Here is a 27,835-nt window from a genome sequence, read left to right as displayed (position 1 = left end):
GAGGTCAGGACTGGCTCAGAAAATCTCTGGCATACCAGAAAGCTGAGGACCCGGCTGGGGCTTTTTTCAGGTTTGTGCTTGTTTGCTTTCAGCTTTTAAAAAATACCATTTTCTTCCATCTATCTAGACCTGGAGATTTCATGGTGACATTTACCCATAATGTATAGTTTTCCACAGACGATAATTGTTCCGGTAGAGATATGTTTTTAATGTTGGTACTTCCTGAAGTGTAGACACTTGGAACAAAACTGTGGATTGTTTTATGACACTGATATACATTTAGTACCTCATGAGGCATTCAGCGCTAACTTCACATGCAGGCTCGTTAGCTTTGAATAATTGCTCATAATTTGGTTCAGAAGTAATCGGTGCTTCTAATTCCTGGGCAGAGGAAAGACTGGTATGGAACAGAGATACTTCCCCCTTTCTAGTTGTTCGAATTTGAATTTGCATTCAGTCTTGACATGCATAAGCGCAGAAGAAATAGGCTCTCCCTCTTCCCATCCCTTATTTTACTTTAATCCAAGTCTTCATTAGTGGATATTTAAGGCTTTCTTGTGTTTGTTTTTCCCACCAGGGAGGAGAGTGAAAGTGTGCTGACACTCAAGGGCTTGACTCCCACTGGAATGTTACCTAGTGGAGTGTTGGCTGGAGGACGGCAGACCCTGCAAAGTGGTAATGATGTTATGCAACTTGCTGTGCCTCAGATGGACTGGGGCACATCTCACTCTTTTGCTAACACCACACATAATGCATGCAGGGAATTTCTTATGCTTTTCAGTTCTTGTCTTAGCAGCTGATACAAGCATAGTGTTATGTGTTAATCAGGCAATGTGAAATGGATACTTTAACCAGGGTATAAAACTAAAAGCAAATTAGTTCAGCGGTGTCAGGCCACATGTTTCAGACTTTGAGCTTCCTTAGTTTACAGTTTTTCAGGTGGCACAGATGCCTGGAGTGACCTTATAGATCTGGTATTGAGGCGTTTGATCATGACAGATACAAAAATGGCAATGAAATTTTGCATCATTACTCGTCTGCTTTCCATTTAAATGGTTGTATTATAGATGTGTTAGTATTTTCATTGACAGTGTCAAATACTTGTTGATAATAATATTAACAAACAGCTACTGGCTGCAGAGTTCCATACTGCGCTCCATTAATAGATTGAAATGTGCTGCGTTTTGTACCCTGGTAATTAATGCCAAAGTTTGTTCTCTATGTTGTTTGTCAAATGTTCTATGTATAATTGACCTCCCTGAACTGTCCTTGTAACATGCTGTTTCCTTCCTCTGCAGATGTAGCTGCTTTCTTAGATCTGTCTGTCTCTCTCTAGGTATAGATGTATGTCTGTATAAGTGTTAAAATTAAACCACTACCCCAGACACTTGTCTGTCTCTTGATGTAGAAGCAATGTTGTAGCACCTTGTTTTTGAGGTTTGCTGCATTTGCTGCTGCACATTGTCTGTGCATTTTGAACCAATAATGTACTTGAAAAATATTCAGTAATTGTTATAAAATCAGTTGAGAATAAAGGGATTGAATTTAAAACTTGTAAATAAATCAAAATAAAAGGGTGTTATTAAGTGTGCATATACTTTTTTGCATGAAAATAAAAAGAACTCTATGCAAAATATACCTGTAATCTGGCTCATTGAATATTTTGTAAAAGGTTTTTCTTCTTTTTTTTAGTTTGTTGAATCATTGGATCATAGTTTTTCAGAAGGCCTGTAAATGATTAACTAGACTTAGGGAGAAGGCCATGAGATTGTACTAGATGGATTAAAAGAATGCAGTCCAGGTTTCTGTTCAGAATGGTGGGTAACTGAAATATACCAGTCTGAAACTGGACTTCAGATCAGCAGCATTGTCAACATAAATTATTTAAAGAATTCTTATTGGCCACCTTCAGGCTTTACTAGAAAGTATAGAGCTATCTTATGGGACCACTGGATTTTATGATTGTTGAAAGATCGTGATACATGAATACCATTTTTATGCAATATGTTTTCCAAGAGTAGCTGCTTTTCTCATTTTGTGACTTAGGCTGTTTACTAAGATTTTTAAAACTTTCTTTGTAGCTTTTTTTTAAAGCTTTTCACTGCATTTTCTATCAAATTATCAAAGCTGTTTTACAAAAGCTTTGGAACATGAATGTCACGTTTTAAGTCATTTTTCAGTGGACATATAATGTCTACAAGTAAGTTTATATGTCCAGTGTGTGTATGTGATTGTTTTGTGAATGTCTATAACAAGAAATATGGTGTGTGTTTCCGACCCATCCAACTATTCCAAAAGCATATGTTCTAGCTTTAATTTTCATTGTTCAATAAGGTACTTTATTATGCTTTTAAAAAGTGAGTCTGCATTCCTCTCACTCATTTAACAGATTTTTATCCATGTTGCATTAAAAATATCAGAGAGGATCAAACTGACTAGAAAATATTTTAACACAAAACGTTCGACTTTCTGCCATTGCTGAAAATGTGGGACATTTGGAAAACATGCAAAATGTATTTTGGACTTTTGTAGGTGTGTGGGTTTTTTCTTGACTAGAATCCTTGATGGCAATATTCCTTGATGCACTATGTTAATATGCCTCGTTTGTTTTAGTTGTGTTGATTGCTTGAAATAACTTATGCCAACTGTTAGTTCTCCTTAAATTGCAGTAAATTCTTTTTACTGATAAGAATTTTATCATTTCAGTCTTTAAAAAGTTGACATGTTAATAAACGAAAAAAATAAAACTTCACTAACTGACACTTCTAAACCATCGTAATATCAATGAATTCACATTCTTGGCAAAATCATGGTCACTAACAGTATAATTGGACTTCTTACTGCAAATACTTTTTGAGGTATATTGTACCATATTGATCAGTATACTGTAAACTGTTTAAACTAGTTTAGATTAGAGAAAATAAAAGAACATAATATTTATTGGGGAATTATTCTATTCTTGTATTTGCTTTAATATTCACAAAAATTACTAGTGTGTTTTCCAGGTTTCAGCCTTATGAGTGCTCATTTTTCAATGGCACATTGAGAAAAGGTGTAGTTGTGCTGGTTGCTGTTAATCCTGTGAGAAGCTCTGAAAGCTTTTAGAAATTGGAGTGTGTATCTACATTTCTCTTGAGAGCTGGGCTGAATTTTTTTGTCAGGGCAAATATGTATAGAAGTACATCAATAAGTCACCATTTAGGCAATGCATATCGAATTTTTGCATGTGTGCCTATTATGGTTAACATCAGTAACATATTCTGTACCAGATCTTGGGAAATACCACGACTATTGCAGGAACTTGTGCAGCCGCAGCTGCGATCTTTTGTGAGATACGGGCCATTCCCAGAGGAAAGAAGCTTGTTGGTGTTGATGTAAAGCAGAGGGCACCAAACACATGAGTCAGTCTAATAAATGGCTCTGTGGGCAACGCTTGAACAGATTGTTAGAGCTGAACAGAGCAGTCCGAGTAATACAAATTCTACCTGTAGTGAAAGCATTAAATAGTAGTCAGTTTAAAAAGCTAATTTTGGGGAAAAAAGTTAAAAATTACGTCCTGTGGAAGAAGTCAGTATATGAATTATTTTTTTCCCCTCAGAAATATATGGATATGCTTTTGAAAAACAAATACTAAGTTATTTTTAGCTAGCTATAATGTACTAGGATAAAAGTATACTTTGGGGAATTGTAGTCTTTGTATGTTTCTAAATTTTTTTACAGTGTAGATTTATGTTTTTAAATATTTATGTTGCTTGCAATTTGGTAACTGAAATATTAAAGACTGTACTGCTCTTTAAAGTAGTATTTCCTAGTGACTTATTCTGTGAACTGAATCCAACAATGTTATTTTCCAAATTGGGTCAACATCTGTTAAAAAAATCTCAGATCACTTAGTCTTCCTCAGCAACATTCTAAACACAAGCCTAAGTAAAAACATTGTTAGTACTTCCATGGGATCAATTGAACTAGCCAAACACTTCTCTGCCGTTGCTGCCCTTGCAGGCAGAGGGGTTTGGGGTTTATATTGACAGTTGGCAAGGATTTTGTATCAGATTTGTCCCCTAAGTAAAGCAGGGGAAGAGCTGGAATCGAGTATGGAAATACCATTGAACCCTGTTCCTTAAAAATTGCTCTGAAGCTGAGAATTTTCTGATTGAAGACCTCAGGGTTACCTGTTCCATTAGCGTGACACGGGGTTTTTTTATTTGAGGTTTATCATGGTTTACAGAGCATATAGTTTTTATTTAGATGAACCTGCAAAAGAGAATCCAACAAAATTGTTTTCCAAATTGAGTCTTTACAAGCATGCATTTTTAAGTACTTGTATTTTCCAGTCAGTTTGTTCTTTTATGTCAAGTTGAAAATTCTTTTTTTTCTTAACTGTGATGTAGTATTCCAAGATCTTTTTTTGAATAATAGTACTACGAGTAGAGTGGACTAGGAGTAAATTTTGAAAATTGTATTTATGACCAAACTACATAATTTACAGAGATAAATCAGTATCCGTGATCTTTTCAGGAAAAGATTGAAAACAAAGACTTCACAGGTAACAGGAAATGGTGGAAAGAGGTGGTTGTTTTACATAGTTTTGTACTTCTATGGCAAATTGATTGTGGTATCAAAGTACGTATTCGGTGACTTTCTAAAACAATTCCTAAACTAATTTATTTTTACAGTTTGAGAAAGTTTCATTCCCTTGATATAAACATAAATAGCGATCCATTCAAGTGGCTTTTTGATTTAATTCAGGGATAGTCCTAGTCTCTGTAGGTAAAAGGGCAGGATTTTTTTTTTTCTGGGTACTGTGGAATGTGCAGTATGTAAAAGTTTTAATGCTGTGTTATCTTTTAAGTACTCCACGTTATTGCAGTAGCATTTAGTGCAAATATCTTATTTTCTTTATTTCTTTAGAATATCTCGGTGGAAATCATAATTTTATGCCACAATGTGAGCTTAAGGCATAGCATAGGTAGTTGATACATAACTAGATCGTACAGGCAACTGAAATGTTGTCTGTTTTTTGTTGGATATGAAATGAGAAGTGATAAACTTCATTTGTTTTAAAGAAAGCCATATTTTGTTATATAGCCAGTTTCCCCAACATTTGCTTGAGTAACCTGCTATGATTTTTGTTGTTAACAATCTGTATCAGGCACTACACAAGTAGATTTAATGCTATGTATGCTATTTTTTTGTTAATATTTCTGAAATTATGGTATTGGAGACATGGCACAGAATAGAGGAGATAAAAGTTGTTGCCACTATTGAAACTTAGCTTCCCAATTAGGTCATGGTTACAAAGTAGTTTCTTTAGCAAGTCTGCCCTGATAGAAAGTTATTTTGATATCCTGATAATCCTTCTGTTAAAGCTTTGACTTCTAGAGCTAAAATAATTGGGAAGTACCATACACCTGAGAAGTTACAGCAGGTGTCATGGTTATTTAGTTGGAAAAACAACTAGCGAGCTAGATTTTCTTTTCATGTTCCCATTAATTTACCTACCAAGATGATGTTAATTTCAGACCTCTTCCTGCTGAAGACTTTTTTTGTTGAATTAACTAAATGATTTATGAAACTTTGTAAATATGACTTGCTAGATTTGCCTTTTATGGTTCTCAGAGATACCCCATTTGAGCTTAAAATCCGGTGAGATAGTGAAGTGCCAGTTAAACTTCGGGGAACTAAACATAAAAATAATTTCTTATTGTTAGAACACTGCTAATATTATTTTTATAGCATCCTGCCTGATAATTTAATGAAGCTCACAAATGCATTTTAATTCAGAAACAGTAGTCTTAAATAGATCTTTAGTATTTTTTTTAAACCATACCACAACTTGAACATAAGGTGAAATTTTCTGTTGCTACAAAAAAAAAAACACCTCCAAAAAAAACCCCGTATAGAAACCTGCAGTTAGTAACTTTTAGTTGATAAATTATATTAGTTAAAATTCAGAAGTTTTGCTTGAACTTAAAAACAACCCCCCAAAACCTTAATTATGATATTTAACTAATTGTACTCTAATCTGGCGTAGCATTCTATATTAAATTGCTCATTGCCTTTTCTGCTATGCGATATTACACTCTTCATCTTTCTCATTCATTTTGCATGCATCTGCTCACTTCTGTACAGCCACTGTAGAGGCAATTGAGGCTGAAAAAGGTATGATCAGAGTCTTTGCCATTGGCAGAGATCTGTGGTGGCTGGGAGGGAACGCAAAACTACTCTGTGTGGGCGTGTTTTACTTTCAACTTGCACAAGCAAGGATGAATCAACTGCATTGATTCATCCCTTTTACATGTAACATTCATTTTTGGCTTTAGGATGATGATTAATATTTTAGGGAAATTTGTGGGGGTTTGGTCCTTTTTTTTTGTTTTTTACAAAATATGCAGTAGGTTTTTTGTATAATAGCATGTTGTGATAATGTGGTGTTGTCTTGAAGTCCTTAATATGGTAGTGTTTAGTGTTTTTTTCTGCATTCAAGTGCAAGGTTTTGTCCGTGGGGAGGGCTTGTATTTGGAAGGAGGGTTGTTCGTGCATGCCTTTTCTCATACAGCCTATTTTAATGACTTTGAACATATCTTTTTAAAACTTCCCATAACACATCTGCTAGTGCAAGATGTATAAATGTAATGGTTGTTTTCTCTAGATTTTGAACGTAATTTATTGACCAAGTTTATTTCCAGTATCTGTACCAGCCTGTCAGCATGAGGCATATTAAATTTCATGAATTATTAGTGCTTCTGTGCTAAATAAGTTGTATACAAGTCCTTTGTTAGTGGTATTGAGCAAAATTCCATCAAATTACTTGGTGTTCTGGGTATTCAACTTCAGATTGTTGTGTTTTCAGAGAGACTTCAGTTTTCTCTTGCTCAATATTCAATTAAGTGAATGACAAACAGTGTAGACATTAAGAGAGCAGCCTTCAGAGTTTGTTAGATTTGGTCACAAAGCACCATTTAATGATTGTATTCTTTGTTTTTTAATTACGGAAGTCAGACCTCAAAAAGATATAAACAAGTACCATATTCTGTTTTCACACACACGTACAAGAGGTGCTGTTGTTGTGAGTGGAAAGCTGTACTTAAATTTCCACAGAATTATTTCATCCCAAAGACTTTGGTCTTATTGTGTGATCAACCATTTTTCAGGTGTAAATTTGACTACAGACCTCATTCATTAAAATGATCTGTAGCAAAGTAGTACCTATTTTCTGTAGTTATTTTAAATACCTTTGTATTTAAACAATACCATTGTTTAACCCCAGTGCTAACTCGGTGATTGTGGTTGTGTCCATTTCCATCATCCACACGATTAGCACAGAACGCAAACCACATCCCGCAGTTTTGCCTGCATGAAAACTGCAGGATCAGGCCATGATGTGAGTCTACTCTGACTTCTGTAGCCCTTTGCTGCTTTGCCTCCACTGCACTCGCTGTGCTGCTCAGATCTTACAGACATTCCACCAGAGAGAAGGGGGATGCTAAGATCAGCCTGGCACCCTGGGTGGCGAAAGCCATTGCTGTTGCAGCTGGTCACGCTAGGGACGTGCAGAAGCAATCAAGTGGGCTTAAAACCCTTGATTCCTACTTGCAGAATATTTGCCATACTTTGTTCTTTTTGTAACAAACCGAAGTCAGGATTGCCATTGAGCATTTCAGGAAAGCAGGTTAGAGGAGCTATTACTAATACAGATGCGGAGCCATGGGTTTCTTTGGCTGGTTTCTTACCTGTTCTTAAGCATCATTTGTTAGAAAAAGTAAATGCTTTCAACTTATTTTTCCATTACTGACATATCAAATTTGCATTTTGTTAAGCAATACGAGGATTCTCTCCGCAACATAAAATCTGCAGTTTTGAAGAAGCAAAAGGTTTGGATAGGATCAATGAGAGAATGCCACCAAGGAAAGATGCTCTTCAGCAAGATGGTATTAATACTATAAACACCACAAATGCCAATGGAAACAATGGAACTGGCAACAACAATGCCCAGTGACCACGTCGGCTTCTGGTTTACTCACTCTTGTCTTGCCTGAGAATTCCTAGATTACTGCTCTTTGATGTGACATCCGATGGGATAGCCAGGGGGATTGCTCGAAGGGACTACTTAAGAAGAGATGGAGAACCCTCTGACTTGATCCCACTGAAGACAGACCATCATGCTTTTGAGACAACAACCCCTCTCTTTGCGTGGTGACCCGGCCTCCTAGGAGCATGCCTCGTCCATTTATGCAACATCCGCCACTGGCTGCCGAAGCTTTGGAAGAGATCTGGGAAAGAATCGGGCTGTTGTCAATAAAGCACACCTAGACTAGCATCTTATGCTTATCATTGTCGACACTTTTGAGTTTACAAATGGGATTTTTCTTTCAGTAGAGGTAGTTTGTTTGTTTGTTTGTTTTAAATCAGACTTTCAAATCCAACCCTAAGAGCTAATTATTTATTAATGGACATCGGTTTCATGAATTGTCTTTAAAACAATAGATTAGAATGGTCTTAAAATATCTGAGGCTGCAAAAACTGTATTTTAAATAGACAGAAAAAATGCCAAAAAAAAAGTCTCCGTTGGTCATTCTGTAAAATGCTGACCTCAGGTTTACTCCTTTGATGTTGCTAATTCTATATTGTACTCACTGTATTTTTTAGTTACAGCTTACCAGAAGATTTCTATGTAGGAATGTTTATTACTTGAACACAGATTTAAAAAAAAATATTTAATTTAGAAACTTTTTTGCCCAGCTTTTTCAAGATTCTTCCCCACCTTGAATTTAAAAAAAAATTATTATATATACTAATTTTAAAAGTAAGAAAAATATGGAAGTGTTAGTTTTAAGGTACTTTTAATTGAACTTTGTACATTGTTTAAGTAAATTTTGATTCATATCAAGTCTGTAAAGCTTGGCATTGTATTTTGTGTATGCATGTTTTCATTTTGCAAATATTTAATATATAGACCTATGATGTACATCTATAGGTTACCTAGATGTTATGGGTACTTTTAGTTCATCGTGAGTATTACGGTTGCAGAAATAGCTACTAATCACTGGGCTGAATAGCTGCAAGCTTTTTATTATTTTTAAATCTGTAAAGGAAACGAGCTGTGGGATGTACTTTCTGTTCAGGCAAAGCAGCGCATAAGCAATTGCTCTGTTCAACTGCTAAGGCATTAGTGAAAGTGTAAACTTGAGACTGCATGTATTTGGTATCTACAGGACTGCTTGGTTAAAATAAAAATTGAAGCCCTGTGCTAATTTGTTCACAAATACTGGTCTGTACTGACTGCCACTGTACTTTGTTATATATTTTGACATTTGCTACATGTCCTTCTCATCCCCTGGAACACGACTTGAAACTTAGGTCACTAGAGTTCATCTCCCTTTTTTTTTTGTTTGCTATGAAGTACAATCTGTACATTCCCCTCAGTTGAAATTTTATGCATGTTCTGAACTATTCAAGTATTTTATAAACAGTAGCACACAATAAATTTTGTGCATGAGCTGCGGCTCCTACCATTGTGTATTGGTTTTATTTTGGCACACGTAGGTCTAATCTGACCTTGAGAATTGTTCAGAAATAATCTTCAAAATTTAAGCTGTTTAAAACAACAGCCTAAAAGGTCGGATTTAACTTGCAGATAACTAATGTAAATGCTATTTAATTTAACTGTTGATTGCTGCTTCTTTTCTTGCATTTGAGTTCTCTTTGATAAATAAAATACCAAGCTATTTTGTGTCTGCTGCACTGGACATCCATTGTTGGTTTGTACAAGCTTCTAAGAGCAGTGTTAGTTCATCTAGAAAGGCTGTTAAGTATTGCTACGCTTTGTGTGTTGGTTTGAACTAAACATTTGGGACCCCAGTGTGTGCTGGGGCTGCTTTTTGGGCAGAGGGGGAGGACTGACTGTTTTGACAGCCAGTACAGATACTTGATTTAGTCTTTCTAGTGTATTATTTTTAAAGTAAGGATGAACTGCTGAACGGGATGAGGATTAATATAAAAATAACCACACTTAAAATAACAAACACACTATTGCTAATGGAGTTTTAATGTTTGATTTTTCTTTGTTGCAGATGCATTCTAATTGGAAGCTCTTCTCAGAGTTTGAGTGCAGAAGATCAAGTTAAAAAAAGGTAAGTCTGCTTTTGTTTCTCTTTTCTTAGTCAAGCACCCCAGTACTAGTGAGCTGAATAGTCTGTGTATGATGTGTTAGAGCAGAACAAACACATGGTGAACATTACGATGGTTCCTTCCTCCTTGTAAGTGCCAGTGGAAGATTTCTGAGCCTCACAAGATGGTCTTTTTCGTGATCTGATGCTCAGGTCTTAGTTGTGATCAGTACTTGGACTAGCTGGAGAAAATACAGATTCAGCCTTTGTCTGGAGAGGCCTCGCTGTAGCTGGAGAGAGCTGGTTCTGGTACTTGCCTGTCAGTATGTGCCCAGCTGCAGCAATGCTTGCCTCCTTGAGGATTCCCCTGCAGGATTCGTTGTCCGTAGCAGCTTTTGTCAGATGTGAGGGCATATGTACAATAAAGAAAAAGTTCTTGGACATTTGTGGACCTGATTTCAGTTTTTATGCCATGTCTCCTGTCAGCCTGTAAGCAAGGAGTGGGGTAACAGGATTATGCCTGGGGTGTTCTTTGTTTGGAATGGAGGTGCTCATTTTTTACTGCTGTGTTTCTGAAAGGTGAAGTCTGGAGCTGCCTCTAATTCTTGCATTGTTGGGGAGAAAAAATTACACCCTCCCACCCAGAAAACTGTAAGTAGTTTGTATTGCTTGTTTGCTGCTTTCAGGGATTTGGGGGCGGGGAAGAGTGTTGTCAGCCTGTCCTTGAGTAGGTGGGGAGAATGCTTGGAAACAGCTCTGCCAGCTGGAGGATGGAGGTAGCAAAAGCTGTGAGAGGGGTGTTGGGTTTGTGGTTTGAGTTGGAGCAGGCAGTACTGCCCTGCCCAGGGCACAGCAGACACGGTCTGGATCCCAGGGGATGGGCACCGCTTCCCTGAAGTGCTGGATCAAACCATTGTCCGTGGTGCTCTCTGTAGGGCACTGGCAGTGTTTAGGGGTGGGATGGAGGCTCTGACTGTTGTGAAAAGCGTAAATTAATTTGGTGAAGCTGAGAAGCAGAAGTGCAGAATGTGCCTGAATAAGGGCTTTGGGGGTTTGTTTAAAGTAGCGGCTTGAGTTGTTGAGAAACTTGCTGCTGCCTGGCGAGGCAAACAGGGCTGGCCAGCCTTGCTCATGGAGCTTACCTGCATTTAGTTGGTGGCACACAGCTTCACCACCTGAAGTCATTTACTGTGTTAAATGGCAACTTTCCTTTCAAAGCTTTACAAATTTCAGTTGTGAAATGGAGACGTTGCTATTGTTGTATCTATGGAATGGTGAAGACTGGCCTCCAGCAGAAAGACAAGTGGCTGGGCTGGGGCTGTTTTTCTCTTAGAGGCAGGTCTCTTCTGGTTTGAGTGTGGACACTTTCTGAGAGGAATGGTCTCATGAACTGCTTTCTTTTCTGAACACCACTGTTACATAGAAACAAAGGCTTTTTCAGAGGCAGCAAACACAGTATCTCCTCATGCTTTCCTATTTTTTGCTGTAATTTCATTATCAATTATTAAATTCTTGTTGCCCATTTAACAATTCTTCATTAGCAGCACATAATGAAAATAACCTTTTGCCATAAAACTAGGACAAAGCACCCTATTTCATCTGCTCTTGTAGCAGTAGTGTGTGAGCACCTGCCTAAATCAGTGTCTGCTTTGAATGGGGTTGAAGTGGTGGAGGCGTTCTAGTCACGTAAAAAGATGCAGATGGATTAAGATGCTTTAATTACTAAATTCTAAGCCTCAATTATAAGGAAGTTTGCTTAAGAGCAAAGATAAAGACACAAAGCTTAAGAGAATTTTGGTCAAGCTTGGCGAGCTGTTGCTGGCAATCTATTTTTATTTACCAGGGGAGATCTGCATCAAGGGTGCCCCAAGTAATGCAGAGGGGAATGTCTTTTAGTCTTCCCAAATCAACTTCCATCACTATTGTTTGTATTTGAAATAATTAATTTTAATCTGACCTGGGAATTTTAAACTGAACTGTATTTTTAAGTTCAATATCAGAAAAAGTTTAAAGTCTAAAGTTTAGGTTTAAGTTGCAGAACAATTGCTGTAGGTTAAGTAGTTAAAACTTTTCTGGTATGGTATCTGTTATTGTTTTGCAAAAACTTTTTTGTGTGTGCTGTGTAAGAGTGGAAGGTTTGCCATGTTTGAATCAACTCTACCAGCCCAAGATGTTTTTGTTTGAGGGATAATAGAAACAGGGTTTGCTGTTCATGTGAGGCTGTCCTGGAATACAACCATTATTTGCTGAAGCTTTGCTTACAATGGAGACACATTGCCAGCTGCTGTACTTGAAGCTTCTGTTACATTAACGGCTAGGGACATTCACTGTGGCTTTCTGAAAAAACAAGCTGTTCTTTTTAAATCCTTTGAAGATGTCCACATTGTCATTTATCTTGTCTAGGTCACAATCACTTTCTGTTGGGATTTACACGTGTTCTGTAGCGTTAGCATTTAGATGCTGGCATTTTTCGTTGGTTGGTCATTCGCTGTGTAACCCCCTCCTTTACAAGGAGATACTTCAAAGTTAGATCTGAGACTATTTCTCCTTTCCATTGCTGCCCTACGCATAATGGTAACTCATTTAAGAAACTAAATGGGGGGAAACCATCAGATTCTGCCAAGGTCCTTAAACTGTCAGTGTAATGTGACTTACACTGAGCTATTGCATGTTTTCTCTGGGTCAAAAGGATTAAGGCTTAGTGGCTAGTAGATAAGATACATTTTTTATTATACAATAAAGAATATTATGTGCTGTAAATTAAGGCCATTATAAGTGCAACAAGCATACAGAATCATCAAGAAGGCGTATTTGATTATACAACATTTAAAATTATTCCTCTGCACACAAGGAATGTGACACAAGGCATGTCAGTGTCTGCGTAAAGCATGTAACGTGTCCCTCAGTTTGTTTTAAAAAAGAAAACATAAAACCAGATAATCCTCTTCTATTGACCAACAATTGCCAGCAGCAAACGCCTGTAATCACCGCTGGTATCACTTGCTATCATTGTAGCCAGAGTCTTCTGATACATCTGTGTGAACATCTGTTTAATTTGCACGAGGTCAATCTACACAAAGGACAACAAAAGCACAAAACGTCAACACGGTGCATGGCATTAACTCCTAGGCGGCCCCCCGGCACCTCCTCCCTCGTGGACACACAGTACTGCTATGTAGCCAGAGCCAATTCAATTACTGCATAAAAGCTGACTTTGAAACAAAGATGTTCATCTGCATTTAAACCCCATAAAAGCTTCATTGCCGTAAAAGATATCTACCACTATGGAAGGAGTAAGTGATAAGCTGGCTAGGGTAGAGTGTTGCACTACACGCGAGATCTAGAGGAGAGCGTTTCTTACCTCGCTGCGAGTGACAATAATTCTAATGAGGGTAGAATCATCTGTCCCAGCTCCTTTCATAGAATAATAAAGTCTCTCTGCAAAAAAGGCTGGTCGATTTAAAGCACATTGCACTGCAATAAAGTATATGTTTAGAATTAGTTCCAATACTGCAGGCTGTATAGCGGTACGTGGCAAGATGGAAGCAGGGGTTTTGCTGTAGACAGCGAGGGGACCCGGTTCCCGTGACAGGAACTATTTATACCACTAAGCTTATTTTCAAGCTGACCAAATGAGTTATTCCCTCACATGAAAACTTACGGTTATGAACAGTTAGTGTCTCTGGAAGTGCTTTTCAAAGCTGAAAACCTTAATAGGTATTTTAAAACAGTTCATCTCTTTGGCTAGCTGGTTCTAGGGTGCGAAGAGTTTTACTTGTGTTCCTTTGCTAGAATCTCACTAAGAGAAGTATAATGGTAAAATGTTCTGACTGCAGTAGTTGCAGAATTGATCTTGTTTTGGTTAGATTGTTCACTCCGAGACAAGCCTTTATTCTTTTACATCATTCTCAGAGCTGATTTTTTCCCATAAAACTCTTGAACAGAACAGAATCTGGGAAGTTTTGGCTTATTCGTTACAGCTACAGAGATGCTGTCACTTTGGTAAGCAGTGGTAGGGCTGGTGTCAGCAGATGTACCAGTAAATCATACTCATTCTCACTATCAGCAAATTGTGCTAAATTTGAATGGCTTTACTGAACAAGTCAGCAGGAAAACATGAATTCAAGACAGGATTTCTTTTTGTTGAAGTTTTTCTTAGCAAAAGCTGAGCTTTCTGCAGGTAGGTGGTGGTTGGAAAGAGAGGTGGAAATGGGACTGGGCCTGAAGTAGGTTCTGAGATCATGTGGGGCGGGCTGACGCGGCCATCCCGCTGAGGACACACAACCAGAGTCACGGCTCTGAAACACACAGCCACCAGCACTAACTGGTGACCCGTGTTGCTGTGTAGCTGCCTGCCTGCCTTCCCAGGGAAGCCACAAGTAATTTCTATGGAGTCTTCTCTTGTTTCAAGCTGATTTCTTCCTATTAAGTGTAAAGTGAATAATTTGAATAATTGAAGTTACTTTTGTGCTAGCAGAATCTTGGATTGTACGTTCATGTGCCATAGGGCCAGTGCTGAACTGGATTCTTCTTCAGACATGTTTAGAATGTTTAATTCCTAAGGGATAAGGGGGGAGGGAAGAACATATTACTTACCAATAGTCTTCAAACCACGTTCCACGTTTCCAGAAAATTCTCGGTCAATGCTGCTTAATAAATCACGATTAGCAATCTACAAATAAATAAGATTAGTATGAAATAAAATGCAGTAACAAGCAGAACCTCAATTTAAAATACACTGACCAAGCTCATTTTAAATCAGTGAAGAACTCCTACCCTGGAGTATGCCTCAACTGTTGCTTTCAGTTGGGGAAAACTTCTGCTTGCCAGAACCATATTAAAGCAAGACTCATCAGTCCCGAGTTTTCCTTCACCTGCTTGGTACAGACGCTGAGCATCTTCTTGAGCTTTTTGGTAATCCACAGTTTGATTCTCATCCCGATTACCCTAAAAGCAAAGACATCAGATGTCAGATGAAATTAGAGAGAGAAGGCTGTGCTTTAAGTGCCTGCAGTGTAGACACCAAGCATGCATCTTCAAAGCTTGAAGCAGAAAGAGTAATACCAGAGTGGAATACATCACATTTGCTTAAACTAGTCTTTGGTTTAATATCTCTTACAGGCAAGAAACACTAAAGTGGCCCCAAGGCCTAGCTGTGTGCATGCTTTAAATCAGTAGGTATACTGACTGATAATTTCACCCCTGCGTACCGTTTCCTAGTTCTAATTTAGTGAGTACTGTACAATCCTCTGTTTTACTTAATAACTTAAGCTTTCTCTTGATTTGTTTGTTTCTAGGCTTCAAGTTGCACAAAACCTTCCCAAATGAACTAATGAATTATCTCACTGAATATGCACACCTGAAATCTCTCAGGTCTTCTATTTTATTTAACTTCACTAATTTTATGTAAGAATGCCTCCAGAAAGCACTTATTATAGTTCTAATATGTCAGTAGAGCTTATATGACATTTTATGTGCTTTGGGGTTTTTTTTGCTGCCCGGTGCATGGATTGATACTGCTCAGTATGCTGGCTGTGTAGGCTGAATACGTGCTCTCAAAAATACTGTTGTATCTGTAGTGGTTAAATTAACATTCAAATGATGTGGTTGTCAATTATTGTAAAGTACTGGATTTATGAAAATAAAAATTAGCATGAGCTTCTCAAGGTTTGCTTTCTTGTGGATTATGACTTTTTAGTCCAAATACATAGTGCACAGCTGAACTCTCACAGAGGTAAACAAACCAGAGAAGCGTCACAGAAATAGGAAATAGGCAGATTGATCAGAGAAATGTGGGGAGTTGCACTAGTCCTTATTTCTTCCTAAATGTGGATAACTGCAAGTTACTATTATGCAAAGCAAAAAGAGCCTGAATGTATGGGATAAGTAAGCTTCCATGTTCACCCACGTTCAATAGCAGCACCTCCCTAATTCTGGTGACGTGAAGGGAATCTGATGTAAGCAGAGAGGTAAGTTTTGCCCTGCGGTGCCTCTTAGTTTGTTCAGCAAGGGTTCTCACGGTGTTCTACATACCATATCCTATCAGATTCATACAAATTATTTTGTTCATATATGCAAAAAAAAAAGCATCTTGGTTTATCAGGAGGCACCTGGGGGCACCGTGTTACATTACCATTGACTGCATCTGCACAATAAAGTGTTCACAAATAAATTATACGAGATTCATATACTGTGCTAAATCAGATCGCACAATTCATCATAGATTTATAGCTAGGAGGGACTGAAATGTCACACTTTGTCATTAGGGAATAAATTAATGGCCCAGGGCTAATTTCTTAAAACCTTGGCTCTTGCTAAGCATACACAGGCATTTAACTTATGAAGCCATTATGACTGTATGCATCAAAGTCAGACTGTACACCGTTATCTTACCAAAAAGAAAAAAAATTAAAGCTCACTTGGCACATTGATATAAGTAATCGTTCAAAGTGTCCTGAAGTGTCTGCTCTGATGTCTTGTTCGATGTCCCTTCCGAATTCTGATTTATAGCAATTCACTATTTCTCTTATTTCCTGGTTTGTCCTTGTGCAGAGGATCTCGATCAGCACTTTCTCCTGAGTGCCCGCTCCCTGTATGCAGAGGCAAAGAGGGCATAACTACAAAGTGCTACCCATTTGGTTTTTACAGCAGTGAAATGAAGCAGTCATCTGTTATTTCAGCTTAATACAGTCTACCCTGTAAGGACAGTATCCTCACAGTGAAAGCACCAAGTCTTCTCTGTACTTAAAATGGAATGAAGATTCCTCAAACATTCAATTCTGCACCAGTTCAAAAACAATACCTCAAAACTGGCCATCCACAAGAGTGACATCAGCCAAGGTTAGCTGGAAAATGGTTTAGGAAGAAAATTCTTTGGCAGCCTTAATCTGCAACATACTGGAGGAGGGCAGGGCCTTGCGATAATAATTAAAGCCAAAGACACACACTGTTTCGGTCAGCTTACAGGTGTGTATTCTAAATATGGCCCTTCCTCAACATGGAGCACCATCACTTTACACAGATGTTTCCCTCTTCCCAGAACAAAAATTAACCGAGTTCTGTGTACAATGAGATCTTACTGCATCTCCGTTCAGGCAAGGATTAGACAGTAGTGGATCTGTGTGAGGCTTCCAGGTAATATCATCAGTTATTTTAAATGACCAGGAGTGGCTGCTGCCTCCACTAAAGCCAGATCCTCATTTAAGCTCCACGTTCTTTAGGAGGTCTGCATTCATACATGGGTTGAGTTACTCATTTCCAGTATCAGCCACTGGCTGCAGCTCAAAATAAGAAAGAATTTCTATTAAAAGTTTAAACCAATTAGCTCACCTAATCCTTAGTGCAGTCTTAATACCTGAATAGATACATCCACCATCTGACCTTCAAGTATTTTTTTTGGTCATTGTTGTGTTTTGGAAAAAAATATGGGATAATCCAAAAACATCTTTCAGTAACAATGGTGTATTCCTAGTAAGAAGAGGTACATACCTTCAAATTAAACAGGCTTTTTACAGTTTTAATGGCACTCTGACCTCTTCTAGGTTCAAGCAAAGATTATGACCAAGTGGCAGAGAACAAAGTTTGGCCTGCAGCGTCTCACCCTCTCCTAGGTGGAGAGCTGCTTTTAACCGGCTCATCCTGCAGAAATTGTCTGGAACCGGGGGATGCAGCAGCAAAGAACTCTACACCCCTCCAGTCTCAAAATTTGTTTACCACTACAGGATTTTTCAACAATGCAGAGATCAGGTATTCTCTTTTCTTAGATGAGAATTTTAAGGCTGTTTCAAATTATGTTGTTCCCAGGATAGCCATACCTTCATTGCATGACGTAAACTCCAGGCATCGTAGTAGGTGCTAGGCATGAAGAGCGCTAGAATCAATTCTTCCACATTTCCACTTAACTCAGACTTCAGATCTTTAATTAAATCCTGTTCAATTATAAACACAAAAAGGGCTTTGGAGAGTGTTAGCCTTGTAGATTATATACTGAGAAAAGATCAAACCACAACTGTGACTGATTTCTATCCTTGTGCTGTTATTACTCTAAAGCTTTGTTTTATTTCTTATAAAAAACTTACCTCTTTCCAAAACACTGACAGCTCAGCTCTTATCCATTATTTCCTCACTAATTAGGACCTAGTCAGGTCCTGAAGAAGAGCCACAACCAAAAAAATTTCACTCTAAGTTGCAAAAATGGCGGAGTGGAGAAATTGAACAATCTCAGCCTTTTATTGACTAACCAATCCACAACCAGTTTTTCAGTTTGTTTCTTGTGAAAAAACATATTTAAGTGCTGGATTTTGTGCCTAAAAACGCTCAGTAGTGTCAGACACTAGTACAAGGACAGTTTAAGCTTGATTTCCAGTGATCAAGCATTAAAACAGCAAAGTAGTTTCTCCTTTGGTCAGGGACAGAGCCAGCCCCCAACCTTCCCCCACCCCTGCTGCTGCCAGGTTTCAGGACAGCACCGTGTTAAATACCAGATCTCCACAGATAAATGAGGAAATATAGTCAAAAGAACTGGATTTAAAAAAAGGCCAAACCACTCCCTAGGATGGAAGGAGATTTGGGCAGTTAAAGCAGCAGCTGCAAGTTTTGATTTGTTTACTGATTCGGAGAACTAGTGAGCATACCTTGCCATACATAGTCTTGAAAGCTGCCTTGATTTTTTGCCTTTGATCATTGGAGCGGTTAGCAACAACATTGATGATGGCCTGCTCATCAGTTCCTTGGAAACAGAAGGGCAATTTCATATGAGAACTTACAATAATCCTTCCTAAACTATGCATTTTATAACCTTGCATTCAGGCATAGTTATGTAGTGACTACCATTTAAATCAATCGGATCTTCCACGTAACTTCATCTATTATTGAAGGTGTAACTTTTGAAAAGCTTGGGCAGAAAATACTTAAATAAAAATATAAGAAAAGGATGTAATGCCATTAAGAAGTTAGCCCAACAGAAATTTAAACTTCTGCTGCTTACTTACCAAAGCCCTTCATAGCTTTGCGTAGAATTTCTGCATCCCTTCCAGCATCAAAGTTTGGAGCAGCTTGAATTGTGCCCTGGGTACCCTGAATCATTGCTGCAGGCTGAAAATAAGAGTCATGTGTAACTCGCTATCCTGCACAACAGAAATTCAAATTGAAATCGCAACTTTGGAATCAGTACTTCAGGAGAAGTTGTCCATTAGTTCCCACAGAATTGGGGCGACACGTAGGTGTGTTGAACAGCTTTGGCACGCTAATGCCGAAGCAATTCTTCTATAGATGAAGCATCTATACCCAGACAGAGAGTTACGGTTTTGTTCAGGTTGTGCACCGAATGTAGCTGGGAATGCCTGATGCAGAACACACTGTGAATTGTTGGAAACTAGTTGTAAAAATGTTAAATCTACAGAAGCCACATACAATTAATTACAGAAGAGGATACAGCACATACCGGACCAGGCATTGGTGATGGTGCTTGTCCACCAGGAAATCCTACTGAAAACAGATTGAAGAACCAGATAAAAGGAAGTAGTTATCATCTTACTACGTAAGTGCTGTCTGATCTGGAAACAAAGCCATTTACAGACATACCACTGCACAGACCCTGTTTCCTAAGTAGTGATACCTATCATGATCAGTAACTGAACTTTCTACCCTTGGGAATGATGGAAAGAAGTAATCACAGTTGCATTCTGGTACCTATACTAGCAAGGCAATTCTAAAAATACAGAATTTACTGGTGATGTGGGAACTGGAAGGTTCTCTCCTTATTGAACATTGCTGTCTTTGACAAAAGCCCAGACAGCCCACACAAATGAAGAATGTGTGTCCCGTGCTCTCTTGTAACATCACATTATATACTTCTAAGATGTCTAGTACATAAATCATAAATATTAAGAATTTATTGGTGCAAAAACCATTAATGACATCTTGTTTTGTGATCAAAAGCATTGTGAATACAAAAGCTACATTATTTTTACTGCAATTTTTTTATCTATAATACAATTGTTACAATTTTAACAGCAGCTTAGTTATTATTAGCGTTAACAAAGCAATCATTAAGAAAAGATTTCAGTGCTCTGAATTTCTTGCAAAAACAGCTGACACATTCCAGGAAAAAAATTGTTTTGACAGTAACTGACCACTCAAAGCATTAAAAACACACCATTTTTAAGCAACTGTGTGCATCCTCCTTTCCACTTCCTGCACTATGCTAGGGATCACCATGAACACACAGATCTAAAAAATGCATCCATTTTGTTGAGATAACAGAACAGCTAGATACTCACTGAATGCGGATGCTGGATTTCACAGTTCTCATCAGATCTTTGCAGTGTGAAAAAGGATAAGCACCTGAACCACTACATCCTGACCATCAATCAGTGACAGCCAGTCCCACAGAGGACAGCAGCTACAAAGATGGTTCTCATCAAGCCCTTCAGTGGTGGCCAAGAAAGGCTGGAGGGGATGTACAGCATACCTCAACAACTGAAACTAATGAAGGTAAGGGCCTAATTTGTTACCTATCCTAGGATCTCTTGGTTTAAGCTGGGATGCTCAAAGTTTCTTGTATACAACGTACCTGGAATTTGTGCCGGTCCACCTCCAGCATAGTTTTGGGCAGGAGGCTGCGGATAGCCACCGAAGCCAGGGCCCGCGGGAGGCACACCAAACCCGGGGCCTGTAGGAGCTAGAAGAAGCAAAAAGACTTTAGCATGCTTAACGCTTTGCACTTAGTTTCTGACAAAACAGAGCCAGGTTACTGAGCAGAACTAGGCAAGAGACCGATTTCTCTGTGTCTGTGCAGTGGCCCAAAGTCGTCAAGGTTCTGCCACCAGCACGCAGGTATTTACTACCTCATGGCAGTCTGCCCACGTGCTGCTGCCTAAACTGATGGCTGAACAAAGCTGCTTTTCTTTTCTTACTTCTGCCAGGGACAGGGAATGGTTACACCAGAAATCATTCCTAAGGGGTACTCTAACAACGGATCTTACCTCCAGGATAAGATGGCATTCCTCCAGCCTGGGGAGCTCCAGCATAGCCGCCTGGGGCAGGATATCCTGCCGCCCCTGGATACCCAGCACTTGGTGGTGCTGCAGGATAGGTCCCTCCTCCTGCCGGAGGGTATCCTCCAGGAGCAGCAGGATAGGGGTACTGACCAGCTGGCGGATAGACGGACTCTTGCCCTGTTGGCTGAAACACAAACATGGGATGTGTGTACACCTGCTAACAGCACATTAAAGTAAAAACTCTCAAGCCACCAAAATGTCCACGTGCATAATAACATGAATTATATAATTAGATTTGGCACTTTAAGTGACAGCCCGAATTCCTGAAGCATGGGTGGGGACCCTCCTGGTTGGGTTTTCTGATTGTCTCCCGTGTTGACATAGGATCAGGGAGTGCCGCAGGGTGGAAGGCACCTCTGGATGGCCTCTAATCCCGCCCACCTCCAAAGTAATGCCAGCCTCCAAGTTAGATGAGGTTATACAAGGCTTGGGAAGTTTTCAATGTCTCCAAGAACAGTGAATCTACAGCCTCTCTGGGCCCCTGTTCTAGCGTTTGACTGCTGTCATGGTGAAAAATGTTTCCCTCAAATTAAATTACAATTACAGCCTGTGGTTGTTGTCAGCTGCCCTTTCACTGTGTACTTCTGACAAGAGCCTGCCTCCGATGTCTCTATGACTCCTTCTTACGTAGCAAACAACCGAACAGATCTCCGCTTAGCTGCCTCTTCTCCAGACGAGCAGCTCCCCTTGGACTGGCTCCTGTTTGTCCATGTCTCTGGAGGCCACAGTGTACTGGGAGGCCACAATTAGACCTGGTATTCCAAACATGGGCTCATCAGCACTGAGCACAGAGGAATAATCATTTCCCTTGACTTGCTGGCTTCGCTCTGGCTAAAGCCTGGTATGTCATTAGCCTTCCTCCCTGGGACATACACTGCTGAGCCACATTCCATCTTGTCAGCCACCAAGATCCTTGCTCCTTTACTGGAAAGCTGCAACTTCTATCCCACATAAGTAAGAGGTGAGCTCTGCTAGGCTTGCTCTCTATGAATCATTGAGAGCTCACCTCCTGTTTTTACAGGGTTTGAGAGCTTAATGTCTTTGAAACTTCTCCCTCTATTGCACAACCAATATTTTCAAATGTTACAGGGTGAGAACTTACAAGAGGCGTTTTGGTTTTTTTTCATTTCCTTTGGAATGCAGGTTATAAAGCACAGACATGCAATAACTAAATCTGGACCACTAAGTCAGACTGAACACCCATTACAGGTTTTAAATAAAAAAGAACAAGTAAAACACCTAAATACCTTTGTTTTGCTACGTGTACAGTTTACTGGTCTTAACAAAAAGGTTGCTATTGGCATTAACGTACATTAGAAATATTTACTAGAATGACCAGGATCACTAAGGGAGAAACTCTTAAGTTAAAAGTCATATACTTGATCTCAAAAATTAGGTATTTTGAATCAGCTTCATAATGAAGTATAATGTGTGGACCCATTACTCACTTGTTGGGAGTCGTCATTACTGCCTAGCTTCAGCAATATGGGTCACATCTCACTTACAGAACACACTCATTCATGAGCCCAGAGAACTGCAAAGCAGTAAAGTGTAGCTCAAACGCTGTCCTTGGGTCATGCTGCCAGCAGATTCATGTCCCATATTACTAGGCCCAGGCTATGTAATACTCTTCCCCAGCAATACAATCTAATCCTTCTCCGCCAAACTCAACAAAATGATTTTAGTGGAATTTAGATTCAAAAATCCAAAATTACGATCCTCAAAAGCCCTGCCCAGATGACTATCACTATTGAAGAAGAAAATAATTCCGCTTTTTTTTTTCTTTTTGCACTGGTTATCACTTTGGGCATAATCAGTGAGATGGGGAAACCTAAACTCATTCATATCAAATTGTAAAGAGTCTTTTAAGTTGGTCCATTGAACTTGGCCATTTAGATGCTAGCTAAGAAAAAAGCATTTTCAGATGTAGATAAAAATCAATCAGAGCAACAATCATGAGGGTTCAGCAGAAACTTGAGGAGGGAAAAGAAATCCTGGAGTTAAGGAAATCTGTTTTCTCACAAGCTTGTCTTTAGTTTGACTGCCTTTAGTGTTTCAGAAGGAGTAGGAGTAAATTGTAAAGCAAAATAATCAGAGAATTTATTGCATGCATTTATATGCATATATTTATATGTACTGCATGTATTCATAGCTTTTCAGTATCTTAATGGGTGCTAGGCTGAGCTCCACGCTTAAGCCTAGTTCTGTACTACAAAAACCGCAGACCATATAAAATTCCCACAATTGCATCATGATTAGTTCCACGCTAATAAAAGCACACAGTTGCATCTAGTTTTAAAAAACAATGTAAGCATATCAAAAAGACTGCAGTATCAGCCACACCTGATATGTTCCAGCCTTCCATTAAGTTTCATTAGAATTTTTAGTCCATTTAGTCATGAGCAGAAGGCGGAACAAAGTCCCGTGGCTGAAGGATGGGGGTCAAAGTCAAGATACAGTGTCCTTTATCCTCAGAGAAATATTTACTCGGTGTCATATGAAAGCTAGGCTACTTGAGTAAAGAATTCCAAGCTCTTCTTGAAAGTAGTGGCCACTGAGGTCCGTTCAGCATCTCTGCATATCCTTGGATACAGGTACACAGCATATTTGGTAGAGACTGGTTCAGGGGTTACCTCTGAACTACTGATAGTTTATAGAGATGATTTGCTGAGATAGTGAGCTATATGTAAAAAAACAACCAACCAACCAATCAAACTCAAAAACTCGAAAGACAAACTAAAACAAGACCAAACAATCAAAAACCTTTCAGGAACAAAAGACAACATTTAAAAAAAAAAATCTTAAACTACCACTTTAAGGTCATCCTCAGGGATACAGAGGTGAAAAGAAAGACCATAACTTCCAGAGAATACTCTATCTGAACTGACAACTCCTGCTTACACACACACAGAGCACAAGAAAGGGTAATCACAGAATATTAAGTACATTAGGAATGCAGCACATTCAAGAACCATACTTACAGGATAACCAGGGAAAGCAGGGTAGCCGCCAGAGGGGGGATAACCTGGATATGACATTCTGTGGAAAAAAACATATTTTCACTGTCAAGGCACTATACGTGTGTTTTTTGTAATTATTTGCTTCTGAATTACTTGTTAAATCACTTGAACAATATGTTTAGTAGGTTTAGAATTGCTCAGGAGTACTTGTCAACTATTAAACCCACAAAACCTTTCCCTTTTTTCACACGTGACCATAGCAAGCAGGATTCAGAAGGGAAACATCTTCACCTTTGTAATTAATTACCATTCTCACTTAGCGTCAGATAAGGCATTGAAGCATGGTAAGAGGCCTGAACCTCCAGAAATAGCTCTGAAATACAGGGCACGTTTTGAGGTACCAGCAGGAGGGGACTGAGCCCTTTGCCAGAACAGAAGCAGAAGCATCAGGCTAGAGCAGGGCCCCCCTCCTGCACTGCACCAAGCACCTGTCACCCATCACCCTGCACTCCTCTGACCACAAGGGCATCCCTGTGAGCAGTGCCCTACCTATCCTGTGTAAAATAAGTTGATAGAACATGTATAATCCCCCACCATTATTTCGGTTGTGTAGATTAATGTTTCCTGCCAGTATCTATTTATTTTGGTCCCACTTTTAATGGAGGGGCTTGGGGAATAGGAACAGAATGGGACAGACATCATCCCCCACATTGTCAACCAGTTGGGCAAGGAGTTTCAAGGCTATCAGCCAGGTTATGAAAGATTTAATGGCAGGAAAAAATTGTGTTAATGCTAAACAGCCAGATTGCCTGATGAGGGCCTGGGAGTTACTCATGGCATGTTTCTAAGACAGTATGCACCTCAGCTGCCCAAATCACAGGAAATAAAAAAAATGAATGCAGTACAGCAAATGATTATTCACATTTCTAGCTATTCACTGGTCTAGTCAATGGACTTGAAAGCAGAATTGTTGCTGCATTGGACCATTGAAGTAATGGGTATTGGTGGTCATAGACTAAAACATCTAAGCCTTGATGTGGAAAACAAAACTTTCCAAAGACTAGTTCAAATAAGAGCAAAAAAACAACTTGAAGAGAAGCACAGCTATGCAGTCTCACACTGATAAACTTGAATCATCACTTACAAATAAACAGAGGGGAAGAACAACATGAGGCATATTTGTAACTCTATGTTTTAATCATAAAATCTGCTAATGGCTATTTCTTTTCCTAAGAAAATCTTAACCCAGTACCAGTACAGTAGTTGTTACTGACAGCTGCTTGAATGGACTTAAATTTGGCTTTAAACAGCACATTTCTTTTCCTGTTTCTGACTTAAGCACTAATTGTAACTCCTTTCAGGATCAACATGAGCAGCAACACTTCCTTATGATTTCAGTTTCACTCTTTCTGCTTACAGGAAAAAATTGTGTCAGCAAAACTGAATATTAAAAACCAAATAAACAAAAATTTATTCAGTTTTTTAGCTTTATGTGATTCAACTGAAGTTACCCTATTAAGAAGACAGGATTGCGATGCCTGTAAACTTTGTTGAGGTGCACTGCATCGCTTCCACTGTACAACTTGCTCTGCTTTTCATTACAACAAAATCAACAGCTGGTGATGGTGACTGAGCTGTATCAACAGCTGAAAAAGTTTAATTTGTATAATAAATGGGACCAAACAATCTTTTAACCATATTAAAGTATACCAATTTTTAGACTTTTTAGGAAGATACTTAATTTAGAATTATTTGAAGTTTTCAGCTGTCTCTGACTTATTAGAAAACACATTCTGGCTAAAAGCCTTTTAAGGTACGAGTTTCCAAATTCTCATTTTCAAGCAAATGAGTCATCCAGGCTATGCTGTATTTTTGATAGCATAATTTACCGCCTGTGTAAACCTGTGATTTATGGTGCACTGGTTAATTGTTAACACCTTCCTTACTTCTGTTGTATTGGTTCCTCTTCTAGGATTCAATTTGTGACACAAGTTCTTCTGGGCCAGGCACTGGGAATTGTGGCATTTCCTTTCATCACTCCCCCTCTTAACAAGGCCTTGGTTCCTATTAGTCATTCTTCTGAATTACCAGGAAAAAAACCCAAACAACCAAAAAAACAACAAAATAAAAATGTTCTTTGCATAGTGGCCAACAGCTCAACGTCCAGATAGAGATCTGTGACAAGTGGTGTCCCTCGGGGGCCCATACTGGGACCAGTGCTGTTTAATATCTTTGTCAATGATCTAGACAGTGAGATTGAGTGCACCCTCAGCAAGTTTGCAGATGACACCAAGCTGAGTGGTGCAGTTGCCACAGCAGAAGGACAGGACGTCATCCAGAGGGACCTGGACAGGCTGGAGAAGTGGGACTGTGGGAACCTCATGAGGTTCAACAAGGCCAAGTACAATGTCCTACACCTGGGTCAGGGAAATCCCCAGTTTCAATACAGGATGGAGGATGATGTGATTGAGAGCAGCTCTGTGGAGAAGGACTTGGGGATGGGGATTGATGAGAAGCTTGACACGAGTCAGCAACATGTGCTTGCAGCCCCAAAGGGCAACCATATCCTGGGCTGCACCAAAAGAGGTGTGGCCAGTGGAGAGAGGTGATTCTGCCCCTCTGTTCCTCTCTTGCAAGACCTCATCTGGAGTCCTGTGTCCAGTTCTGGAATCCTCAACATAAGGAGATGAAGCTGTTGGAACAGGTCCAGAGGAGGGCTACAAGGATGATCAGAGGGCTGGAGCACCTCCCATGTGAGGCCAGGCTGTGAGAATTAGGGTTGTTCAGCCTAGAAAAGAGAAGGCTCCGAGGCCTTATAGTACCTGAAGACCTTATAGACCTTCCAGTACCTGAAGGGGCTGCAAGAAACCGGGAAAGGGACTGTTGACAAAGGTTTGTAGTGATAGGAGTAGGGGAAATGGCCTTAAACTGGAGAGGGGCAGATTTAGACTAGACATGAGGAAGAATTTCTTCATTACGTGGGTGGTGAGGCAGTGGCCCAGGTTGCCCAGGGAAGCTGTGGCTGCCCCATCCCTGGAGGTGTTCAAGGCCAGGCGGGATGCACCTTGGGCAGCCTGAGCTAGTGGGAGGTGTCTCTGCCCATCGCAGGGGATGGGACTGGATGGGTCTTGAGGTCCCTTCCGACCCAAACCGTTCCATGACTGTGGGATTCCCTGGATCTAGCCGAGCTTTTTGGTTTAGGAAGGAGAAGTTCAGAATAACGGAAGGGAGAGGTCCGGGCCGCCGCTCCCATGCCCCCGGGCCCTTCGTGCACGCGGCGCGGGTCGGGGCTTTCCGCCGAGTCCCTCACGCGCGACCCGCCCCCGCCCCGCGGCCCCTCGCGCGCCTTTCACGCTGCCGGAGCGCGCGCGCGCGCACGCGGCTGCCCGGTCCCGCCCACGCGGGGGGCGCGCGCGCGCCCCTCGGCCCCACCCGCCCTGGGGGAGCGCGCGGCGAGCTCCCCCTTCCCCCCCCACCCCGCTTCCCGGGGCGGCGTGAGAGAGGGAAGCGAGGGGCGCGCGGGTCCCGCCCGAGACACCCCGCGCCCCTCAGCGGGGAGAGAGAGAGGGGCGCGCGCTGCGTGAGGAAGGGGCGCGAGGGGCAGCCCCCCGGGTGCCTCACCTGCGCGTGAAGGGGTGAGGGGGACACACCCCGCGCAGCTCCGGCCTCTCCCGCAGCCTCACCGCAAAATGGAGGCTGTGCGGCC

At 40.1% G+C, this 27,835-nt stretch overlaps 2 protein-coding genes across 8 annotated transcripts in view; one reads left to right on the top strand and one right to left on the bottom strand.

Moving 5' to 3' along the window:
- The window catches only part of PPP3CB (protein phosphatase 3 catalytic subunit beta), a 45,166-nt gene extending 29,390 nt beyond the window's left edge, over positions 1 to 15,776 (top strand). For 3 of the 7 annotated variants that reach the window (XM_069863520.1, XM_069863522.1, XM_069863521.1), the window contains 3 exons: positions 578 to 675; positions 6,133 to 6,162; positions 7,821 to 9,512. In XM_069863520.1, coding sequence (XP_069719621.1) covers positions 578 to 675; positions 6,133 to 6,162; positions 7,821 to 7,999 — 307 coding nt within the window. In that variant the 3' untranslated portion in view covers positions 8,000 to 9,512. Of the gene's footprint in view, positions 1 to 577; positions 676 to 6,132; positions 6,163 to 7,820; positions 9,513 to 10,073; positions 10,134 to 10,688; positions 10,761 to 15,406 lie in introns of those variants that run through there. The other 4 variants (XM_069863523.1, XM_069863525.1, XM_069863524.1 and 1 more) reach the window with 2 other exon arrangements.
- ANXA7 (annexin A7) lies at positions 12,816 to 27,784 on the bottom strand. Its single transcript, XM_069863526.1, has 13 exons — positions 27,751 to 27,784; positions 24,151 to 24,208; positions 21,095 to 21,293; positions 20,683 to 20,790; positions 19,552 to 19,595; positions 19,100 to 19,202; positions 18,743 to 18,837; positions 17,924 to 18,037; positions 16,529 to 16,699; positions 14,886 to 15,056; positions 14,706 to 14,781; positions 13,471 to 13,583; positions 12,816 to 13,179 (listed from the first exon to the last, which is right to left on the bottom strand). Exons 2-13 carry the CDS (start codon positions 24,205 to 24,207, stop codon positions 13,057 to 13,059), a joined length of 1,374 nt encoding a protein of 457 aa, XP_069719627.1. The 5' UTR covers position 24,208; positions 27,751 to 27,784; the 3' UTR covers positions 12,816 to 13,056.
- Between the last annotated feature and the right edge of the window lie 51 nt (positions 27,785 to 27,835).

This window comes from Phaenicophaeus curvirostris, chromosome 9 (genome assembly GCF_032191515.1).
Source record: "Phaenicophaeus curvirostris isolate KB17595 chromosome 9, BPBGC_Pcur_1.0, whole genome shotgun sequence".
Classification (NCBI taxonomy): domain Eukaryota; kingdom Metazoa; phylum Chordata; class Aves; order Cuculiformes; family Cuculidae; genus Phaenicophaeus; species Phaenicophaeus curvirostris.
This window is presented reverse-complemented; position numbering and strand designations above follow the sequence as displayed.

What these genes read in the sequence shown, in the direction of transcription:
- ANXA7 (XM_069863526.1), bottom strand. Translation starts at nt 24,207, where the DNA reads ATGTCATATCCAGGTTATCCCCCCTCTGGCGGCTACCCTGCTTTCCCT. An exon ending in TGGACCGGCACAAATTCCAG is followed by an intron (nt 19,596 to 20,682) that starts GTACGTTGTATA and finishes ATCTGTTTTCAG; the next exon opens with TAGGATTTCCTGGTGGACAA. An exon ending in CAAAGCTATGAAGGGCTTTG is followed by an intron (nt 18,838 to 19,099) that starts GTAAGTAAGCAG and finishes TCTGTTTCCAAG; the next exon opens with GAACTGATGAGCAGGCCATC.